An 18,572-nucleotide genomic window follows, 5' to 3' on the forward strand; every position below is an offset into this window, starting at 1 on the left:
AGCTTTCTCTTCTTGTCATGAAGACACTCAAGAGCTTAAATCAACCCCCAGAAGGTTGTCTGATGGACATGGAATCAGAGCCCAGGAATGTTTTAACCAAGCCAGTGATTCATATTCATTCTTTCTCCCTCCACAGTGTGTCTATGTTATTAAAGTCAATTTTCGGCCACGCACGGTGGCTCATGCCTGTAATCTCAGCAATTTGGGAGACTGAGGCAGGCAGATCACTTGAGGGCAGGAGTTCGAGATGAGCCTGGCCAACATGGTGAAACCCTGTCTCTACTAAAAATACAAAAAATTAGCTGGGTGTGGTGGCGCACACCTGTGGTCCCAGCTACTTGGGAGGCTGAAGCAGAAGAGTCACTTAAACCCAGGAGGTGGACGTTGCAGTGAGCCAAGATAGTGCCACTGCACTCCAGCTTGGGCAGTGGTGCAAGACTCCCTCTCAAAAATAAATAAATAAAGTCAGTATTCTTTTTTTTTTTTTTTTAAGATGGAGTGTCGCTCTGTTGCCAGGCTGGAGTGCAGTGGCACGATCTCGGCTCACTGCAACCTCCACCTCCTGGGTTCAAGCGATTCTCTTCCCTCAGCCTCCCGAGTAGCTGGGACTACAGGTTAGCGCCACCACACCCAGCTAATTTTTGTATTTTTAGAGACAGGGTTTCACCATGTTGGCCAGGATGGTCTTGATCTCTTGACCTCAGGATCTGCCTGGCTTAGCCTCCCAAAGTGCTGGGATTACGAGCGTGAGCGACGGTGCCTGGCCTAAGGTCAATTTTTTTTTTTTTTTTTTTTTTTGAGACGGAGTCTCACTCTGTCGCCCAGGCTGGAGCGCAGTGGCACAATCTCGGTTCACTGCAAGCTCTGCCTCCCGGGTTCACGCCATTCTTCTGCCTTAGCCTGCCAACTAGCTGGGAATATAGGTGCCCACCACCACGCGCAGCTAATTTTTTGTATTTTTACTAGAGACGGGGTTTCACCGTGTTAGCCAGGATGGTCTCGATCTCCTGACCTCGTGATCCACCCGCCTCAGCCTCCCAAAGTGCTGGGATAACAGGCGTGAGCCACTGCGCCCGGCCGCCTAAGGTCAGTTTTCATTAGCAATCATGATATTTGGCCAGACATGATGGCTCATGCCTGTAATCCCAGCACTTTGGGAGGCTGAGGCAGGTGGATCTCTTGACCTCAGGAGATCGAAACTAGGCTGGCCAACATGGTGAAACCCCTACTAAAAATACGAAAATTAGCGAGAGTGCTCCAGGGGCTGAGGCAAAAGGATAACTTGAGGCCAGGAGTTTGATGGTGCAGTGAGCCATGATCGTACCACTGCACTCCAGCCTGGACAACAGAGTGAGACACTATCTCAAAAAAACAACAGAAAGAGGCCGGGTGTGGTGGCTCATGCCTGTAATCTCAGCACTTTGGGAGGCCAAGGCGGGTGGATCACTTGAGGTCAGGAGTTCAAGACCAGCCCAGCCAACATGGTGAAACCCCCTCCCTACTAAAAATAAAAATAAAAAATTAGCTGGGCATGGTGGTGTGCGCCTATAATCCCAGCTAATTGGGAAGCTGAGAATCGCTTAAACCCAGGAGGCAGAGGTTGCAGTGAGCAGAGATCGTGCCACAGCAGTCCAGTCTGGGTGACAGAGCTGTCTCAAAAACAACAGCAAGAACAACAATAACAAAAAACCAACGAAAACATACGTCAGACAGATCATAGATGACCACTAGGAATGGTACACAACTTCCCTTATTTCATGGCCTACCAAAAAGAGAAAGCTACAAAACCCAAGGAAGTTTTTTTTTTTTTTTTGAGACAGAGTTTTGCTCTTGTTGCCCAGGTGGGAGTGTAATGGTGCAATCTTGGCTCACTGCAACTTCTGCTTCCTGGGTTCAAGCGATTCTCCTGTCTCAGCCTCCTGAGTAGCTGGGATTATAGGCGTCCGCCACAATGCTTGGCTAATTTTTTGGTATTTTTAATAGAGACAGGGTTTCACCGTGTTGGCCAGGCTGGTCTCAAACTCCTGACTTCAGCTGATCCGCCCGCCTCGGCCTCCCAAAGTGTTGGGATTACAGGCGTGAGCCACCACACCCGGCCTCTTTTTTTTTTCTTCTTTTTTTTTAAGTTCTTGCCTACTCCTGGAAGTCTTTATTTGATTATTTGAACAGGAAATGTTAGGAGAGATGATGGATAATTCCCACTTAAAATGGATGTTAACTCCTTTCACAAGAAGACCTTGATTTTGAGGACATTTAATGAAGACTTCAGAATTTAAAGATTCACAATTTAAAAAATGGCTCCTGGTTCCTTTGAGGATCCCCATCTCAATGTCACTGAAAAGATGAGGTTTGGAGCCCGTGAGGAAGGGAAGGGTGTGCTACCGGGTCCCAACAGGTCTGAATTGAAGGACATAAGGTTTATTCTGATGGCAGAAAGGAAAGGAGAAGAGCATCTGAAGATTTTTCAGAGTTTTCCACATCACCAGCATTTGTACCACACTGGCTGTGAATCACACTGGGTGTGAATGTCAGTGGGTCTCTTCTGGCAACCAAGAGGAATATTCCCCAAACCAAGGAAGCTAAATCTTGTTTTTCCCCATGGAAATTTCAGTCTGGCTTCTGAGACAGTCTGTTAGTGACATTTGCCCTTCCCTGAAACAACATGGTGTTCTCTGTGCTAATATAGTTTTAAAAAAGAAGTTGGCCAGGCGCAGTGGCTCACGCCTGTAATCCCAGCACTTTGGGAGGCTGAGGCGGGTGGATCACCTGAGGTCAGGAGTTCAAGACCAGCCTGGCCAACATGGTGAAACCCCGTCTGTACTTAAAATACAAAAATTAGCCAGGCGTGGTGGTACGCACCTGTAATCCCAGCTACTTGGGAGGCTGAGGCAGGAGAATCACTTGAACCTGGGAGGCGGAGGTTGCAGTGAGCCAAGATCGCGCCACTGCACTCCAGCCTGGGGGACAAGAGTGAGACTTCATCTCAAAAAAAAAAAAAAAGAAATCTGAAAAAAGGCTGGGCCCAGTGGCTCACGCCTGTAATCCCAGCACTTTGGGAGGCTCAGGCAGGTGGATCATGAGGTCAGGAGTTGGAGACCAGCCTGACTTACATGGTGGAAGCCGTCTCTACTAAAAATACAAAAATTAGCCGGGCGCGGTGGCATGTGCCTGTAATCCCAGCTACTTGGGAGGCTGAGACATGATAGTCACTTGAATCCAGGAGGCAGAGCTTGCAGTGAGCCGTGATCATGCCACTGCATTCCAGCCTGGGCGACAGAGTGAGACTCTCTCAAAAAAAAAAAAAATAAGTAACATAAATGTTAATTTGACTTTTTGGTTTGTATTATAGGTAAAATTATAAACATGGTTTTATATTGATATGAGCTGTAAATTTATAGTGGGTTTATGTTTATAGACATTGATATATTATTTTTTTACTTCATTTTTTTGAGACTGTGCTCACTCTGTTGCCCAGGCTGGAGTGCAGCAGCACGATCTTGGCTCATGGCAACTTCTGCCTCCCAGGTTCAAGCAATTCTCCTGCCTCAGCCTCCCGAGTAGCTGGGATTACAGGGCCTACCACCATGCCCAGCTAATTTTTGTATTTTTGGTAGAGATGGGGTTTCGCCTCATTGGCCAGGCTGGTCTCGAACTCCTGGCCTCGAGTGATCCACCCGCCTCAGCCTCCCAAAGTGCTGGGATTACAGGTGTGAGCCATCGTGCCTGGCCTATATACATTTAAACAACACTGTGTGGCGGGTTAATATTTTGAAATGTTAGCCAGTGTATTGTTTTTTCAGGCAGACCAAGCTGTGTAAAAAAGTGAGTGGGCCAGGCACAGTGGCTCATGCCTGTAATCCCAGCATTTTATGAGGTCAGGGTGGGAGGATCCCTTTAAGCCCAGGAGTTTGAGACCAGCTTGGGCAACACAGGGAGATCCCATCTCTGCAAAGAAAAAAAAGAAAAAAAAATGAGTGAAATTGCCTGATCATGAAAGGGAGAATGAAGCAGATGTCATTTGGCTCTGGAAGACAGGAAGAGCCACTACACTGCAATCCCAGCTCGGGATAGCATGAGGTGAGGCAGTACTCTCTTCCTCTCCTTGGGCTCTTTGACATCCCTATATACTTTCCTTGGGGTAGTTTCACTATATCTCTCTTCTTTATTATTTATTTTATTTTATTTATTTATTTATTTTTTGAGACGGAGTCTCGCTCTGTCACCCAGGCTGGAGTGCAGTGGCACGAACTCGGCTCACTGCAAGCTCTGCCTCCCGGGTTCACGCCATTCTCCTGCCTCAGCCTCCCGAGTAGCTGGGACTACAGGCACCCGCCACCACGCCCGGCTAATTTTTTTTGTATTTTTTAGTAGAGACGGGATTTCACCATGTTAGCCAGGACAGTCTCGATCTCCTGACCTCATGATCCACCCACCTCAGCCTCCCAAAGTGCTGGGATAACAGGCGTGAGCCACCGTGCCCGGCCTATTTTTTTTTTTTTTTTGAGACAAAGTCTCGCTCTGTTGCCCAGGCTGGAGTGCAGTGGTGCGATCTCGGCTCACTGCAACCTCCGCCTCCTGGGTTCAAGTGATTCTCCTGCCTCAGCCTCCCAAGTAGCTGGGACTACAGGTACGCACCACCATGCCCGGCTAATTTTTGTATTTTTAGTAGAGACAGGGTTTCACCCTGTTGGCCAGGCTGGTCTTGAACTCCTGACCTCAAATGATCTGCCCATCTCGGTCTCCCAAAGTGCTGGGATTACAGGCATGAGCCGCTATGCCTGGCCATCTGTGTTCCTTATAACCAAAAAGAGCCCCCGGTTTAAAAGCTCTTAAAGGTCTGGGAGCAGTGGTTCACATCTGTAATCCCAGCACTTTCAGAGGCCAATGGAGGAGGATCACTTGGAGCAGCCCCTGAGCAACAAAGAGCCCCTGTCTAATTATTTTATTTTTTAGAGACAGGGTCTTGCTCTGTTGCCCAGGCTAGTGGAGTGCAGTGGCATGATCATGGCTCACTGCAGCCTCAACCTCCTGGGCTGAATCTATCCACCTACCTCAGCCTCCTGAGTAGCTGGCACTCAGGCATATGCCACTAATTTTTTATTTTCTGTACAGATAGGGTTTTGCCATGTTGCCCAGGCTGGTCTCAAACTCCTGGGCTCAAGTGATCTGCCTGCCTCAGCCTCTCAAATTGCTGGCATTACTGGCAAGAGCCATCGCATGAGCACATAGTACATAATGATTCCTTACAAACCAGTATGAAAAAGACAAACCCTAGGCTGGGCGTGGTGGCTCACGCCTGTAATCCCAACACTTTGGGAGGCCGAGGCGGGTGGATCACGAGGTCAGGAGTTCAAGACCAGCCTGGCCAAGAAGGTGAAACCCCATCTCTACTAAAAATACAAAAAATTAGCCGGGCATGGTGGCAGGCGCCTGTAGTCCCTGCTACTCAGGAGGCTGAGGAAGGAGAATCATTTGAACTCGGAGGGTGGTGGTTGCAGTGAGCCGAGATCGTGCCACCGCACTCCAGGCTGGGCAACAAAGTGAAACTCCGTCTCAAAAAAAAAAAAAAAAAAGACAAACCCTATAGTGGAAAAATGGACAAACGACATGAATAGAGAATTCACAAAGGAAAAAAAATATATATGGTTAATGAACATGAAAAATGTTGGCCAGGTGCTGTGGTTCACACCTGTAATATCAGCACTTTGGAAGGCTGAGGCAGGGAGATTACTTGAGCCCAGGAGTTTGAGACCAGCCTGGGCAAGAAAGTGAGACTCTATCTCTACAAAAAATAAAAATTAGGCTGGGCACGGTGGCTCAGGCCTGTAATCCCAGCACTTTGGGAGGCCAAGGCAAGTGGATCACCTGAGCTTAGAAGTTTGAGACCAGCCTGGCCAACATGGCGAAACCCCATCTCTACTAAAAATAGAGAAATTAGCCAGGTGAGGTGGCACATGCCTGTAGTCCCAGCTACTCTGGAGGCTGAGGCAGGAGAATCGCTTAAACTGGGAGGTAGAGGTTGCAGTGAGCCGAGATTGTGCACTGTACTCTAGCCTGGGCAACAGTGAGAATCTGTCTCAAAAAAATAAAATAAAAATAAAAACTAGCCACGCATGGTGGTGCATGCCTATAGTCTTAGCCACTTGGGAGGCTGAGGCAAGAGGATCCCTTGAGCCCAGAAGTTTGAGGCTGCAGTGAGCCATGATTGTGCCACTGTACTCTAGCCTGGCCGGTAACTTGTCTTAAAAAAAAAAAAGTTTAATTTCACTGTAATAAAATAAACTTCAATTAACATAGTTACATATCTTTTTCTTTGTCCATCATTTTGACAATGCCAGATTAGCATGAGTATAGAGAAACTTTAGAGAAATGACCATTACCAGCCTAACTATTAAGAAAGTAATGGGCCGGGCGTGGTGGCTTATGCCTGTAATCCCAGCTACTCAGGAGGCTGAGGCAGGAGAAGCGCTTGAACCCAGGAGGCCGAGGTTGCTGTGAGCTGAGATCGTGCCATTGCACTCCAGCCTGGGCAACAAGAGAGAAACTCCGTCTCAAAAAAAAAAAAAAAAAAAAAAAGGAATGAGAGCGAACAATACAGCCAGGATGGCTAAAGGTGACCCCAAGAAACCAAAGGGCAAGATGTCTGCTTATGTCTTCTTTGTGCAGACGTGCAGAGAAGAATGTAAAAAGAAAAACCCTGTCAATTTTGCAGAATTTTCCAAGAAGTGCTCTGAAAGGTGGAAGACAATGTCCGGGAAAGAGAAGTCTAAATTTGATGAAATGGCAAAGACGGATAAAGTGCACCGTGATCGGGAAATGAAGGGACCAGCTAAGGGAGGCAAGAAGAAGAAGGATCCTAGTGCCCCCAAAAGGCCACCATCTGGATTCTTCCTGTTCTCTTCGGAAATCCGCCCCAAGATCAAATCCACAAACCCTGGCATCTCTGTTGGAGATGTGGCAAAAAAGCTGGGTGAGATGTGGAATAACTTAAATGACAGTGAAAAGCAGCCTTACATCACTAAGGCGGCAAAGCTGAAGGAGAAGTACGAGAAGGATGTTGCTGATTCTAAGTCGAAAGGGAAGTTTGATGGCTCAAAGCGTCCTGCTAAAGTTGCCTGGAAAAAGGTGGAAGAGAAGATGAAGACGAGGAGATGAGGAGGAGGATGAATAAACAAAGTGTTTATCTGTCAAAAAAAAAAAAGTAAATGGATAAAAATGTGAGTGCTCCCTCTCTCTGTGTGCCCACTTTCTCCTTCAAGCAAAAGGTAGGCATGAGCAAGGATGAGGGTGGCTTTGAGGGAAGGATGGAGAGACAAGCTATGAGAAGAAGCTGGATACGAAGGATAAATGGATCAACAATTTTGTTTACTCTTTTAAACATACTGCCTATTTTGAAAAAAGTACAAAAGCTAAAGCTAAAATTTATTCCTTTTTTAAATTTTTATTTCTTTCATTTATTTATTTATTTATTTTTGAGACGGAATCTTGCTCTGTCTCCCAGGCTGGAGTGCAGTGGCGCGATCTCAGCTCACTGCAAGCTCCGCCTCCCGAGTTCACGCCATTCTCCTGCCCCAGCCTCCCCAGCAGCTGGGACTACAGGCACCCGCCCCACACCCGGCTAATTTTTGTGTGTGTGTGTGTTTTTTTTAGTAGAGACGGGGTTTCACCGTGTTAGCCAGGATGGTCTCGATCTCTTGACCTCGTGATCCACCCGCCTCGGCTTCCCAAAGTGCTAGGATTACAGGCCTGAGTTTGAGATGGGGTTTCACTCTTGTTGCCCAGGCTGGAGTGCAATGGCACAATCTCAGCTCACCGCAACCTCTGCTTCCTGGGTTCAAGCGATTCTCTTGCCTCAGCCTCCCGAGTAGCTGGGATTACAGGCATTAGCCACCATGCCCGGCTAATTTTGTATTTTTAGTAGAGACAGGGCTTCTCCATGTTGGTCAGGCTGGTCTCGAACTCCCGACCTCAGGTGATCCACCCGCCTTGGCCTCCCAAAGTGCTGGGATTACAGGCGTGAGCCACTGTGCCTGGCCTATTTTTATTTTTTTAGACAGGGTGTTACTCTGGTACAGTGGCCCAATCTTGGCTCACTGCAGCCTCGACCTCTTGGCCTTAGACAATCCTCCCACCTCGGCCTCCTGAGTAGCTGAGACTACAGGCTCAAGCCACTATGCCAAGCTAATTTTTGTATATTTTGTAGAGATGGGGTCTTGTCATGTTGCCCAGGCTGGTCTTGAATCCTGGGTTCAAGTGATCCACCCACCTTAGCCTCCCAAAGTGCTGGATTACAGGCATGAGCTACCTCACCCAGCCTGATTCTTTGTTGAAAAAATCATATGCATGTTTAAAGAAAGTGTCATTTCTTTTTTTTTTTTTTTTTTTTTTTTTGGAGACAGAGTCTGGCTCTGCCACCCAAGCTGGAGTGCAGTGGCACAATCTTGGCTCACTGCAACCTCTGCCTCCCGGGTTCAAGCGATTGTCCTGCCTCAGCCACCCGAGTATCTGGGACTATAGGTGTGCACCAGTATGCCCGGCTAATTTTTGTATGTTTAGTAGAGATAGGGTTTCACCATGTTGGCCATACTGGTCTTGAACTCCTGACCTCAGGTGATCGCCCGCCTCAGCCTCCCAAAGTGCTGGCATTACAGGCGTGAGCCACTGTGCCTGGCCAAGAAAGTATTTCTGCTTCTAGAGTTTCAGGCCCCCTCTCCAGCATTAACCTTTCCTAGCAGTTTCTCGTGTTTCTTTCTTGTAAGCTTGTTTGGCCAAGCTTACATGTATGAGAATACATCTCCCTTTTCAGTATGAAAGGAAACACACCTTTCTCTGTGCTTTTTCACATGACACTAAATCTTGACTGTTGCTCCATGTCAGAATGTAAACAGGCTGTAAACCTCTTGTTACTGCACTTCCTTTTATTGCTTTTCACAGATGCTGTGTTTTTACAAATTGAATGTGGCAACCCTGCATCAAGTAAGTCTATAAGCACCATTTTTCCAACAGCACGTACTCACTTCTGGTCTGTCACATTTTGGGAATTCGTATAATATGTTTTCATTATTATTATATCTGTCATGGTGATCCAGGTTGATGTTACTATTGTAATTGCTTTGGACTGCACAAACGGTGCCCATGTAAAACATCTGTTTGTTTTTATTATTTATTTATTTAGAGACGGGTTCTCACTCTGTTGCCCAGGCTGGATGAAATGCAGTGGCCCGATCTTGGCTCACTGCAGCCTCCTCAATCAGGAGTCAAGGATACTCCTGCCTCAGTCTTCCTAGTATCTGGGTCTACGGGTGTGCACCATGCCAGGCTAATTTTTTTATTTTTATGTTTGTAGAGACAGGGGTCTCACTATGTTGCCCAGGCTAGTCTTGAACTCCTGGCCTCAAATGATCCACCTGCATCAGCTTCCCAAAGTGCTCAGATCACAGGGAGAGCCACCTCGCCCAGCCAATTCTAACCTCTTTGCCAGTCCATTCTGGATGGAAGCAGTCCCTCCCCTTCAGAATCCCATTGAATTCTCCACAGTACCACAGTCTTTTGGCACTTACCTTTGCAGGAGTAGCTCTTTTGCTCACAAATGTACTTCCTGTAACTACATTTTAAGCTCATTATTTGGATCATGTAGCATCCAGAATTTTATTCTGCTTTGAATAGCTGCTTCCCCAGGTAGACAGGAAACCAAAATTCTCCTACACAAATTTTGGGGCTGAAGGTGGGGCGCCATGGCTCACGCCTGTAATCCCAGCACTGTGGGAGGCCGAGGCAGGTCGATCACCTGAGGTCAGCCTGGCCAACATGGTGAAACCTGTCTCTACTAAAATACAAAAATTAGCCGGGCGTGGTGGCGGGCGCCTGTAATCCCAGCTACTCGGGAGGCTGAGGGAGAATCGCTTGAACCCGGGAGGCGGAGGTTGTAGTGAGCTGAGATCGCACCACTACACTCCAGCCTGAGCGACAGAGCAAGACTTCGTCTCAAAAAAATAAAAATAAAAAAAATTGGGGGGTTGAGGGTTGGATGATACTAACTCATGCAAACACCAAACCCTGCCTTTCTTCCCCTTCCAGGTGGCAAGAGGGCTTTTCAGATCAGTGATAACATTCGCTGATTCTAGTGTTTTCCACCCTAGTAGTCAAGCCTTTGGGTGTCCAAACAAATACAGAACAAGAGATCAGGATCTCTAAAGGTCTAGAAAAACCCTGGGCCACTTCCATTTTGTGAGGTTCTCAGCATACTGAAAACTGAAGATGTACTAAGAGTGGGTTACTAAAATGGTGGCGTATCTTAAATCTTTCCATGGCACCATCCTTTCTCTCGTCCTGTCATCCCTGTATCTCTCTGCCCTGACACCTAATCTCACTTCAGGAAACATAAATTGAAAGTTCAAATAACCTCGGATTATATTATTCTGGACTGTGTGTTATGCTGGGCGACGAGGCTGCGCAGGCTCCTGGGCCGAGCCATGACTCTGCAGGAACTGCGGCGCCGGCTCACACAGCGCGGAGCAGTGCACGCCAATCCGGCCAGGCGCTCGCGCTGGGTTCTGCTCACGCCCGTAGGGGCCCGCGTTCGCTGCAACGGGCCCTCCCTGATGGCCGATCGTCGGACTCCTACCCCTTCTGCCGGCTGCCGTTTGCCCCGTCAGCGAAGGGCGCGCGACGCGTCCCAAGTCTCGGCTCCAGGAACCAGACGGGTGAGGGCTACTGGGGGTTGGGTTGGAACGCCCCGAAGGCACCACAGCAACCGACGCGGGAACGCCTGTTAAACCAGCCCCGCCCCGAGACGCGCGCGCCCGGCGGTCTCGATCCAGCGTGGCCCGCCCCTCACCTCCCGCCCAACCAACAGCCACTTCCTGCCTCACTCCCGGCCAATCTTCACACTCCACGAAGAATAGCCGTAGGGGGCGTATGGGACGGTGCGCAGAGCGATGCCCACGCCGGCCAACCGGATGTCGGGGCTTGCGCGGGAGGGCGGGACTTGGCGCCGGCTGTGGCTACTCAGGGGCCAGGGGCGGGCACAGGGCCGGGCTTCGTGCGGTGGGGCTCGCTCGCGCGGCAGCGGTGGCCGAGGCCTCTTGGTTCTGCGGCACGTGACGGTCGGGCCGCCTCCGCCTCTCTCTTTACTGCGGCGCGGGGCAAGGTGTGCGGGCGGGAAGGGGCACGGGCACCCCCGCGGTCCCCGGGAGGCTAGAGGTGAGAGGGGAGACCTGAGCGCGTCCTCGGGCCTGTGAGGACCTCGGGGGGCTGGGAGCGCCTCTGCGGCTGAGGGGTCGGGCGTGGCCGGTGACTGAGGGGTCGGGCTGGCTCTTGAGGGCCCAGGCCCTGGCCGACGCGCCCGCCGTGAGCGAGGAGGCCCGAATCCGGGCCTCTTTGGTTGGGTTGCGGGCCCAGGCCGCGCCGCCGGGGTCGGGAGGCGTGGCAGGTGGCCCGACAGCCTTCTTTGACCTCTGGGAAAGCTGACTTATTCCTATGGCTTTGCTTCTAGGGCTTTCTTAGGCCTCTTTGCCGGCTGCCTGGGCAGCCGCGAGGTGGGCTGGAGTAACTGGGTAAAAGTATAGGGTGGAATCGGGCCTACTAGGTACCCCTAGTAGTAGGGAAGGGTGGTATTAGACCGAGAGGGAATGTTTACAACTAGCGTTACAGTTTAATATTTGAAAATCCAAAGCGGAGACTGGACCCTAGTTCCCTGAAGAGAAAGGGGAATGTACCAGAAGGAGAACACGCAGTGGTTGAGAAACTTAGCAGTTACAGCACCTATTCTGGAGGCGAGTAATCCGGTTGGAGAGGGACAGGGCGTTAAAAGCAGGAAAGCCCCCGAAAGCTCATCTAAGTGCATCTCTTTCTACACTGGAGGCCTAGAGGTATGAAATGACTGGCCCAAGGTCATGCGATTAGTGTACTGATGGTGCCGGGATTATAGTTCGGGGATAGGCCGTGCAGTGGTTAACGCTAAGGCCCTGGCTCGAGTCTTTCATTGGTCATTGGTTGCTCTGTGAACTTCGGCACTTTTCTTACCCTTTGTGCCCCCGTTCTTGTCAAGTAATGGATATAATAATACCCGATGGATTTGTGAGGATTAAATTAAGATATGTATACAATAAGACAGGGAAGTCCGATATTTAGTAACTGCTCGATGATCATTGCGGTACGTTATTATAATCTGAATGCCTTTGGACCAATACACTGCCATCCTAGTGAACTGGTTCAGTCCTGTTTCGCAGGACCTGAGGTCACAGTTATGGTGATGGAAGAAACCGGGCATTGTGTATTACCGCTGGGCATGACACAAGTGATTGCTGGTTGAGAGAAGTTAAACTGAGCTTAATATTAAAAGATTGAGAGGACAAGATTAACCATAGTTAAGTCTTTTTACCTCTGATTTAGGAAATGGAAGATTTTGCTTAATTTTTTAATAAGTAGATTTTTTTAAGGGGGAAGAATTTTATTGATCTTTAAAATCATTCTGTATCTCAGTCTTTTCCCAACATTGTTTGAGGGTCATGAATAGAAGCAACTGCCATATGGATCAACTGTTGTACATTTGGTATAATTATACTTAGAGCAGAGGTAAAGGACTATGTGGGAGTTCTGTGCAACAGCCAGGGTGCACACACAAGCCAGGTAACTGGATCATGAGAATGCTCGAGTGAACTGTGTGTGGGGGTCAGTGTTGCACAACAGAAATTTTCTGACTTATCTGCAAATGGCTGTCAGCATTCCCCGACACCTTACTATCTTTACTCCCCAGTTCATTTAGCCCATTATCTTCTCAGGGCCACAAGGGATAAGTGTTTTGACAGAAGTCGTTGCTGCCGTTTTGGCAATCACACCATTGCATCCTTTTAGTTAGAGTTCTCTTTGCCCTGGAAGACAGCTTAAGGGGATGAAGTGGCAGTTGGTGAGCATGAATTGCAGGCTCATGAAACTTGAATTGTGTGCCCAGTGTGGTAACCTTTTTTTTTTTTTTTTTAGACGGAGTCTCGCTCTGTCACTCAGGCTGGAGTGCAGTGGCGCGATCTCGGCTCACTGCATGCTCCGCCTCCCGGGTTCACGCCATTCTCCTGCCTCAGCCTCTCTTGTAGCTGGGACTACAGGCGCCCGCCACCACGCCCGGCTAATTTTGTTTTTGTATTTTTAGTAGAGACGGGGTTTCACCGTGTTAGCCAGGATGGTCTCAATCTCCTGACCTCGTGATCCGCCCACCTCGGCCTCCCAAAACGCTGGGATTACAGGCGTGAGCCACTGCGCCCGGCCCACTGTGGTAGCTTTTGTCCCACTTTGGTTTCCGTAACTTCAAAATAGGAATGAGAAGTCTCCTGGGTGCCTCACCTTTAGGGGGCAATTGGGAGGGGCAGATAAAATGGTGAACATGAAACTACTTTAAAAAGTGTAATGAATTGGCTGGGCACGGTGGCTCTCACGCCTGTAGTTCGAGCACTTTGGGAGGCTGAGGTGGGCGGATTACTTGAGGCCAGGAGTTGGTAGAAGCCTCTACTAAAAATACAGAAAATTAACCTCCAGCTACTCGGGAGGCTGAGGCAGGAGAATCACTAAACCTGGAAGGCGGAGGTTGCAGTGAGCGGAGATGGTGCCATTGCACTCCAGCCTGGGTGACAGAGTGAGACTCCATCTCAGAAAAAAAAAAAGTGTAATGAACTGTGCAAATAGAATACGCCGTTCATAATAACTCCTAAGAAATAATAAAAGTACCTAAACAGTTAAAACCTATACAGCTTTTGGTAAAACTTTTCAGGAAAGTCCTGGTTGAATTCTTTGTTACTCCAACAGATGTACTTTTTTTTTTTTTTTTTTTTTTTTTTTTTTGAGACGGAGTCTCCCTCTCAGGCTGGAGTACAGTGGTGTGATCTTGGCTCACTGCAACCTCCGCCTCCTGGGTTCAAGCAATTCTCCTGCCTCAGCCTCCCAAGTAGCTGGGACTACAGGTGCCCACCACCACACCCGGCCCGGTTTTTTGTATTTTAGTAGAGACGGGGTTTTACCGGGTTGTCCAGGCTGGTTGCGAACTCTTGAGCTCAGGCAGTCCGCCCACCTCGGCCTCCCAAAGTGCTGGGATTACAGGTGTGAGCCACCGCGCTCAGCCTTACTTATTTTTTTAGAGACAGGGTCTTGCTCTTCATCAGGCTGGAGTGCAGTGGCGTGGTTATTGCTCACTGCAGTCTCAAACTCCTGCTGTTATTGGTTCATGTGATCTTCCTGCCTCAGTCTCCTGAGTAGCTGGATCCACAGGCGGATGACGCTACACTCAGCTAATTTTTTTTTTTTTTTCCTAATTTTTCACAGATACTTCGCTTTGTTGCCCAGGCTGGTCTCGAACTCCTGAGCTCAAGCGATCATCCTGCTTCCTCCAACTCCCAGAGTTCTGGGATTACATGCGCGAGCCACGATGCCAACCAGGAGACCAGAAATTAAGCTCAGCTTTCTTTCTCTCCCTTCTTCCCTCCCTCCCTCCTTTCCTTTCTTCCTTCTTTTTTAAAACTTTGTGGTATCTGTTTGTGAATTGCTTATTTTACTTACCATATTGTCTTCAAGGTTCATCCATGTTATAGCCGGTGATGGGATTTCCTTCCTTTTTGAGATTGAATAGTATTCCATTGTATGCCTATACCACATATGGTTTAATCATTCATCCATTGATGGACATTTGGGTTGCTTCTGACTGTTGGCTGTTGTGAGTAGTACTGCTATGAACACGGGCTGCAAATATCTCTGAAACTCTGCTTTCTTTTTCTGTTTGTTTGTTTGTTTGTTTGTTTAAGGCAGTCTTACTCTGTTGCCCAGGCTTGAATGCAGTGGTGCCATTACAGCTCACTTTATTTTTTATTTTTTTGAGACAGTCTCACTCTTGTCCGCCAGGCTGCAGTGCAGTGGCGTGATTTCAACTCACACTGCAAACTCCACTTCCCGGGTTCAAGCTATTCTCCTGCCTCAGCCTCCTGAGTAACTGGGATTACAGGCATCTGCCACCACACCCAGCTAATTTTGTGTTTTTAGTAGAGACAGGGTTTCTCCATGGTGGTCAGGGTGGTCTTGAACTCCCGAACTCAGGTGATCCACCTGCCTCGGCCTCCCAAAGTGCTGTGATTACAGGTGTGAGCCACCACGCCCAGCCTGCCCAGCTAATTTTTGTATTTTTAGTAGAGACAGGGTTTTGCCATGTTGGCCAGGCTGATCTCGTATTCCTGACCTCAGATGATCTGCCTGCCTTGGACTCCCAATGTGCTGGGATTATTGGCGTGAGCCACTGCGCCTGGTGGAGTGGTGGAGTCTTTTTTTTTTTTTTTTTTTGAGGTGGAGTCTCTGTGGCCCAGGCTGGAGTGCAGTGGCGCCATCTCGGGTCACTGCATCCTCCGCCTCCCAGGTTCAAGCGATTCTCCTCCCTCAGCCTCCTGAGTAGCTGCCGCTACAGATGTGCGCCACCACACTCGGCTAATTTTTTGTATTTTAGTAGAAACGGAGTTTCATCATGTTTCCCTGGCTGGTCTCCTGAGCTCAGGCAGTCTACCAGCCTCCCAACGTGCTAGGATTACAGGCGTGAGCCACCCCACCCTGCCCAACGACTCACTTAGCTTCAACCTGTCAGACTCAAGCTTCTCCTACCTTAGCCTTCTTAGTATCTGGGACAACAGGTGTGTGCTACCATACCTGGCTAAATTTTTCTTTTTTTTATTTTTTGTAGAGACAGGATCATTTTTTTTTTTTTTTTTTTTTTGTATAGACAGGGTCAGGCTATGTTTATGTTGGCCAGGCTGGGAAATAAGGTCTTAATAGAGGAAGTTGAAGATTCCTGGGGGAATAGCATGTAGAGCAGCTATAGAGGGAGAGGGTGCTGATTACTAGCTAAAAGACTTAGAAATTTTTGCAAACATGGACTCATGATAGTTTTTGGGTGATGAGTCTTCTTGTAGGATAGCTTGAAAGAGGAGGAGGAAACTAGAGGCCCTGGTAATATAAGGTAACATTAAGTATCCTGATGTCAGTAATGGAGAAGAGTGAAAGACTATGATTGATTGGGTGACTGTGTGGGCAGAGGATGTGAGGAAAAAAGGACATCTTGTGTGTGTGTGCGCACACATTTTTAGTTGTGTATCTTCTACTTGTTTTCTCCCCCACCTTGTAGCTGTACTTTCTCAAGCCCAAAAATGAAAATTTACCTGCTACCAACCACATCATCTTGTGCATCTGTGTAGCTCAGTTTTTATTTCTTTAGATCTGTGGTCCTCTGTGGAAAGAGAGCCACTACCCCAAGACATGTCTAATATAATACACAGGGCGCTTACGTGGTTAGAAAAGAAGAGATAAGCCGGGTGCGGTGGCTCACTCCTGTAATCCCAGCACTTTGGAAGGCCGAGGCGGGCAGATCACGAGGTCAAGAGATTGAGACCATCCTGGCCAACACGGTGAAACCCTGTCTCTATTAAAAATAACAAAAATTAGCTGGATGTGGTGGTGCACACCTGTCATCCCACCTACTTGGGAGGCTGAGGTAGGAGAATCACTTGAACCCAGGAGGCGGAGGTTGCAGTGAGCCAAGATAGTGCCAATGCGTCCCAGCCTGGCGATAGAGCAAGACTCATCTCAGAAAAAAAAAAAAAGGGAGCTTGTTTTGGCCAGGTGCAGTGGCTCACGCCTGTAATCCCAGCACTTCGGGAGGCTGAGGCAGGTGGATCACCTGAGGTCAGGAGTTCGAGACCAGCCTGGCCAACATGGCGAAACCCTGTCTATACTAAAAGTACAAAAATTAGCCGGGCATGGTGGTGGGTGCCTGTAATCACAGCTACTCAAGAGGCTGAGGTGGAAGAATTACTTGAACCTGGGAGGCGGCGGTTGCAGTGAGCTGAGATGGTGCCACTGCACTCCAGCCTGGGCGACAGAAGGAGAATCCGTCACAAAATAAATAAATAAATAAAATATATAAATTTTAAAAAGTAGCTTGTTCTTAGTTTAATATTCTTTTTGAGTTCTAAAACGCTAATTTGAAAACATGTCTATTGATGATATTTGAGCAACAGTATCCATATTAAGCCTTAATGTGAGAGGAATTATCTTCTGTGTTAATTTTTTTTTTTTTTTTTTTTTTTGAGACGAACTCTTGCTGTGTCACGCAGGCTAGAGTGTAGTGGCGTGCTCACTGCAACCTCCACCTCCTGGGTTCAAGCAGTTCTCCTGACTCAGCCTCCCAAGTAGCTGAGACTACAGGCGCCCGCTATCGCTCCCAGCTAATTTTTGTATTTTTAGTAGAGAAGAGTTTCGCCATGTTGGCCAGGCTGGTCGTGAACTCCTGACCTAGTGAGCCACCTGCCTCGGCCTCCCAAAGTGCTGGGATTACAGGCGTGAGCCACGGCGCCTGGCCATCTCTGTTATTTCATTGTAATGTTTTAACGGGTACCCCCTGTAAATTAGTGTATGAAAGGGCTTTTGTCTGTTGTAAAGCACTTTACAAATGCAAAAGTTTGTTGGAAATTGTATTTGAATGCCCCACATCTGTGTAACCAATCCTCTCTATATGAGGATGTCGTGTATGTTTCAGTTTTATTTTGAAATTTTCCAGAAATGGAATCTTTTAACTGATTTTAGGGAAACCCTTTAATCTCTCTAGGCTGCCTTTCTTTATCTATGAAATGAAATAGTAAGTTCTTTTTAGCTCTGCGATTTAAAAGCTTTAATTTTAAATGAGAGAGAGGTTAGTGATCTTCATGAAGTTTGATAGGTGGCAATACATTTAACTGATTTTGCTCTTTATGTGTAGATCATGGAAGGGAAGTGGTTGCTGTGTATGTTACTGGTGCTTGGAACTGCTATTGTTGAGGCTCATGATGGACATGATGATGATGTGATTGATATTGAGGATGACCTTGACGATGTCATTGAAGAGGTAGAAGACTCAAAACCAGATACCACTGCTCCTCCTTCATCTCCCAAGGTTTGAAATGGTCTTTGAATCTATTCCTTTTACGTCTTGAGATGATACGAAGATACCCGGGTGCAGGGAAATGTAGTCTCAACTACTCAGGAGGCCTAGGACAGGAGTGTGAGTCCAGCCTTGGCAACACAGGGAGATATCATCTCTAATAAAATATAAAAGAAAAACATTGTGAAGATAAATTTGGAACGTTTTCAAAGGGAAAGCAAAATTCGCGAAAATACTTATTGATCTCTCTGGCAGCCTTTGTCTTGCTAGAGGCCAATTATATGGGTTGAATTTGAAGGCCAGCTATGAAATTTTTGTGACAGTTGAAAGCAAACCGGGAGAATAGATTCTAGATAAAAAGGCATGTTGCTGAAAATTTAAATTTTTAATTCATTTATGTATTTAACACAGGTTACTTACAAAGCTCCAGTTCCAACAGGGGAAGTATATTTTGCTGATTCTTTTGACAGAGGAACTCTGTCAGGGTAAGTGTTTTCCAGAGAAATATATGTTAGAGGCAGACATGTAAATAAGATGGGATAGTAGATTCCTTTTTGGATAGCATCTTTTATAGTGAAATGTCTAACTTTATTTTATTTTATTTATTTATTTTTTGAGACAGAATTTCGCTCTT

General features: G+C 47.7%; 2 protein-coding genes across 10 annotated transcripts in view; both read left to right on the plus strand.

The window, feature by feature from the left end:
• CANX (calnexin) overlaps positions 1–18,572 on the plus strand; it is a 51,988-nt gene that overhangs the window by 9,006 nt on the left and 24,410 nt on the right. For 2 of the 9 annotated variants that reach the window (XM_054684856.2, XM_063810992.1), the window contains exons 2-4: positions 8,935–8,976; positions 17,777–17,950; positions 18,350–18,423. In XM_054684856.2, coding sequence (XP_054540831.1) covers positions 8,935–8,976; positions 17,777–17,950; positions 18,350–18,423 — 290 coding nt within the window. Of the gene's footprint in view, positions 1–7,132; positions 7,218–8,934; positions 8,977–9,179; positions 10,704–10,943; positions 11,203–11,674; positions 11,871–17,776; positions 17,951–18,349; positions 18,424–18,572 lie in introns of those variants that run through there. The other 7 variants (XM_063810991.1, XM_024356877.3, XM_009450313.5 and 4 more) reach the window with 7 other exon arrangements.
• LOC471771 (high mobility group protein B3-like) lies at positions 6,565–7,221 on the plus strand. The gene has a single exon (XM_063810999.1). It carries the CDS (start codon positions 6,580–6,582, stop codon positions 7,153–7,155), a length of 576 nt encoding a protein of 191 aa, XP_063667069.1. The 5' UTR covers positions 6,565–6,579; the 3' UTR covers positions 7,156–7,221.

The sequence above is a fragment of the Pan troglodytes genome, chromosome 4 (assembly GCF_028858775.2).
Source record: "Pan troglodytes isolate AG18354 chromosome 4, NHGRI_mPanTro3-v2.0_pri, whole genome shotgun sequence".
Taxonomy (NCBI): Eukaryota; Metazoa; Chordata; class Mammalia; order Primates; family Hominidae; genus Pan; species Pan troglodytes.

Bases quoted from the DNA above. Each gene is read 5' to 3' on its own strand.
- LOC471771 (XM_063810999.1), top strand. From the start codon at position 6,580: ATGAGAGCGAACAATACAGCCAGGATGGCTAAAGGTGACCCCAAGAAA.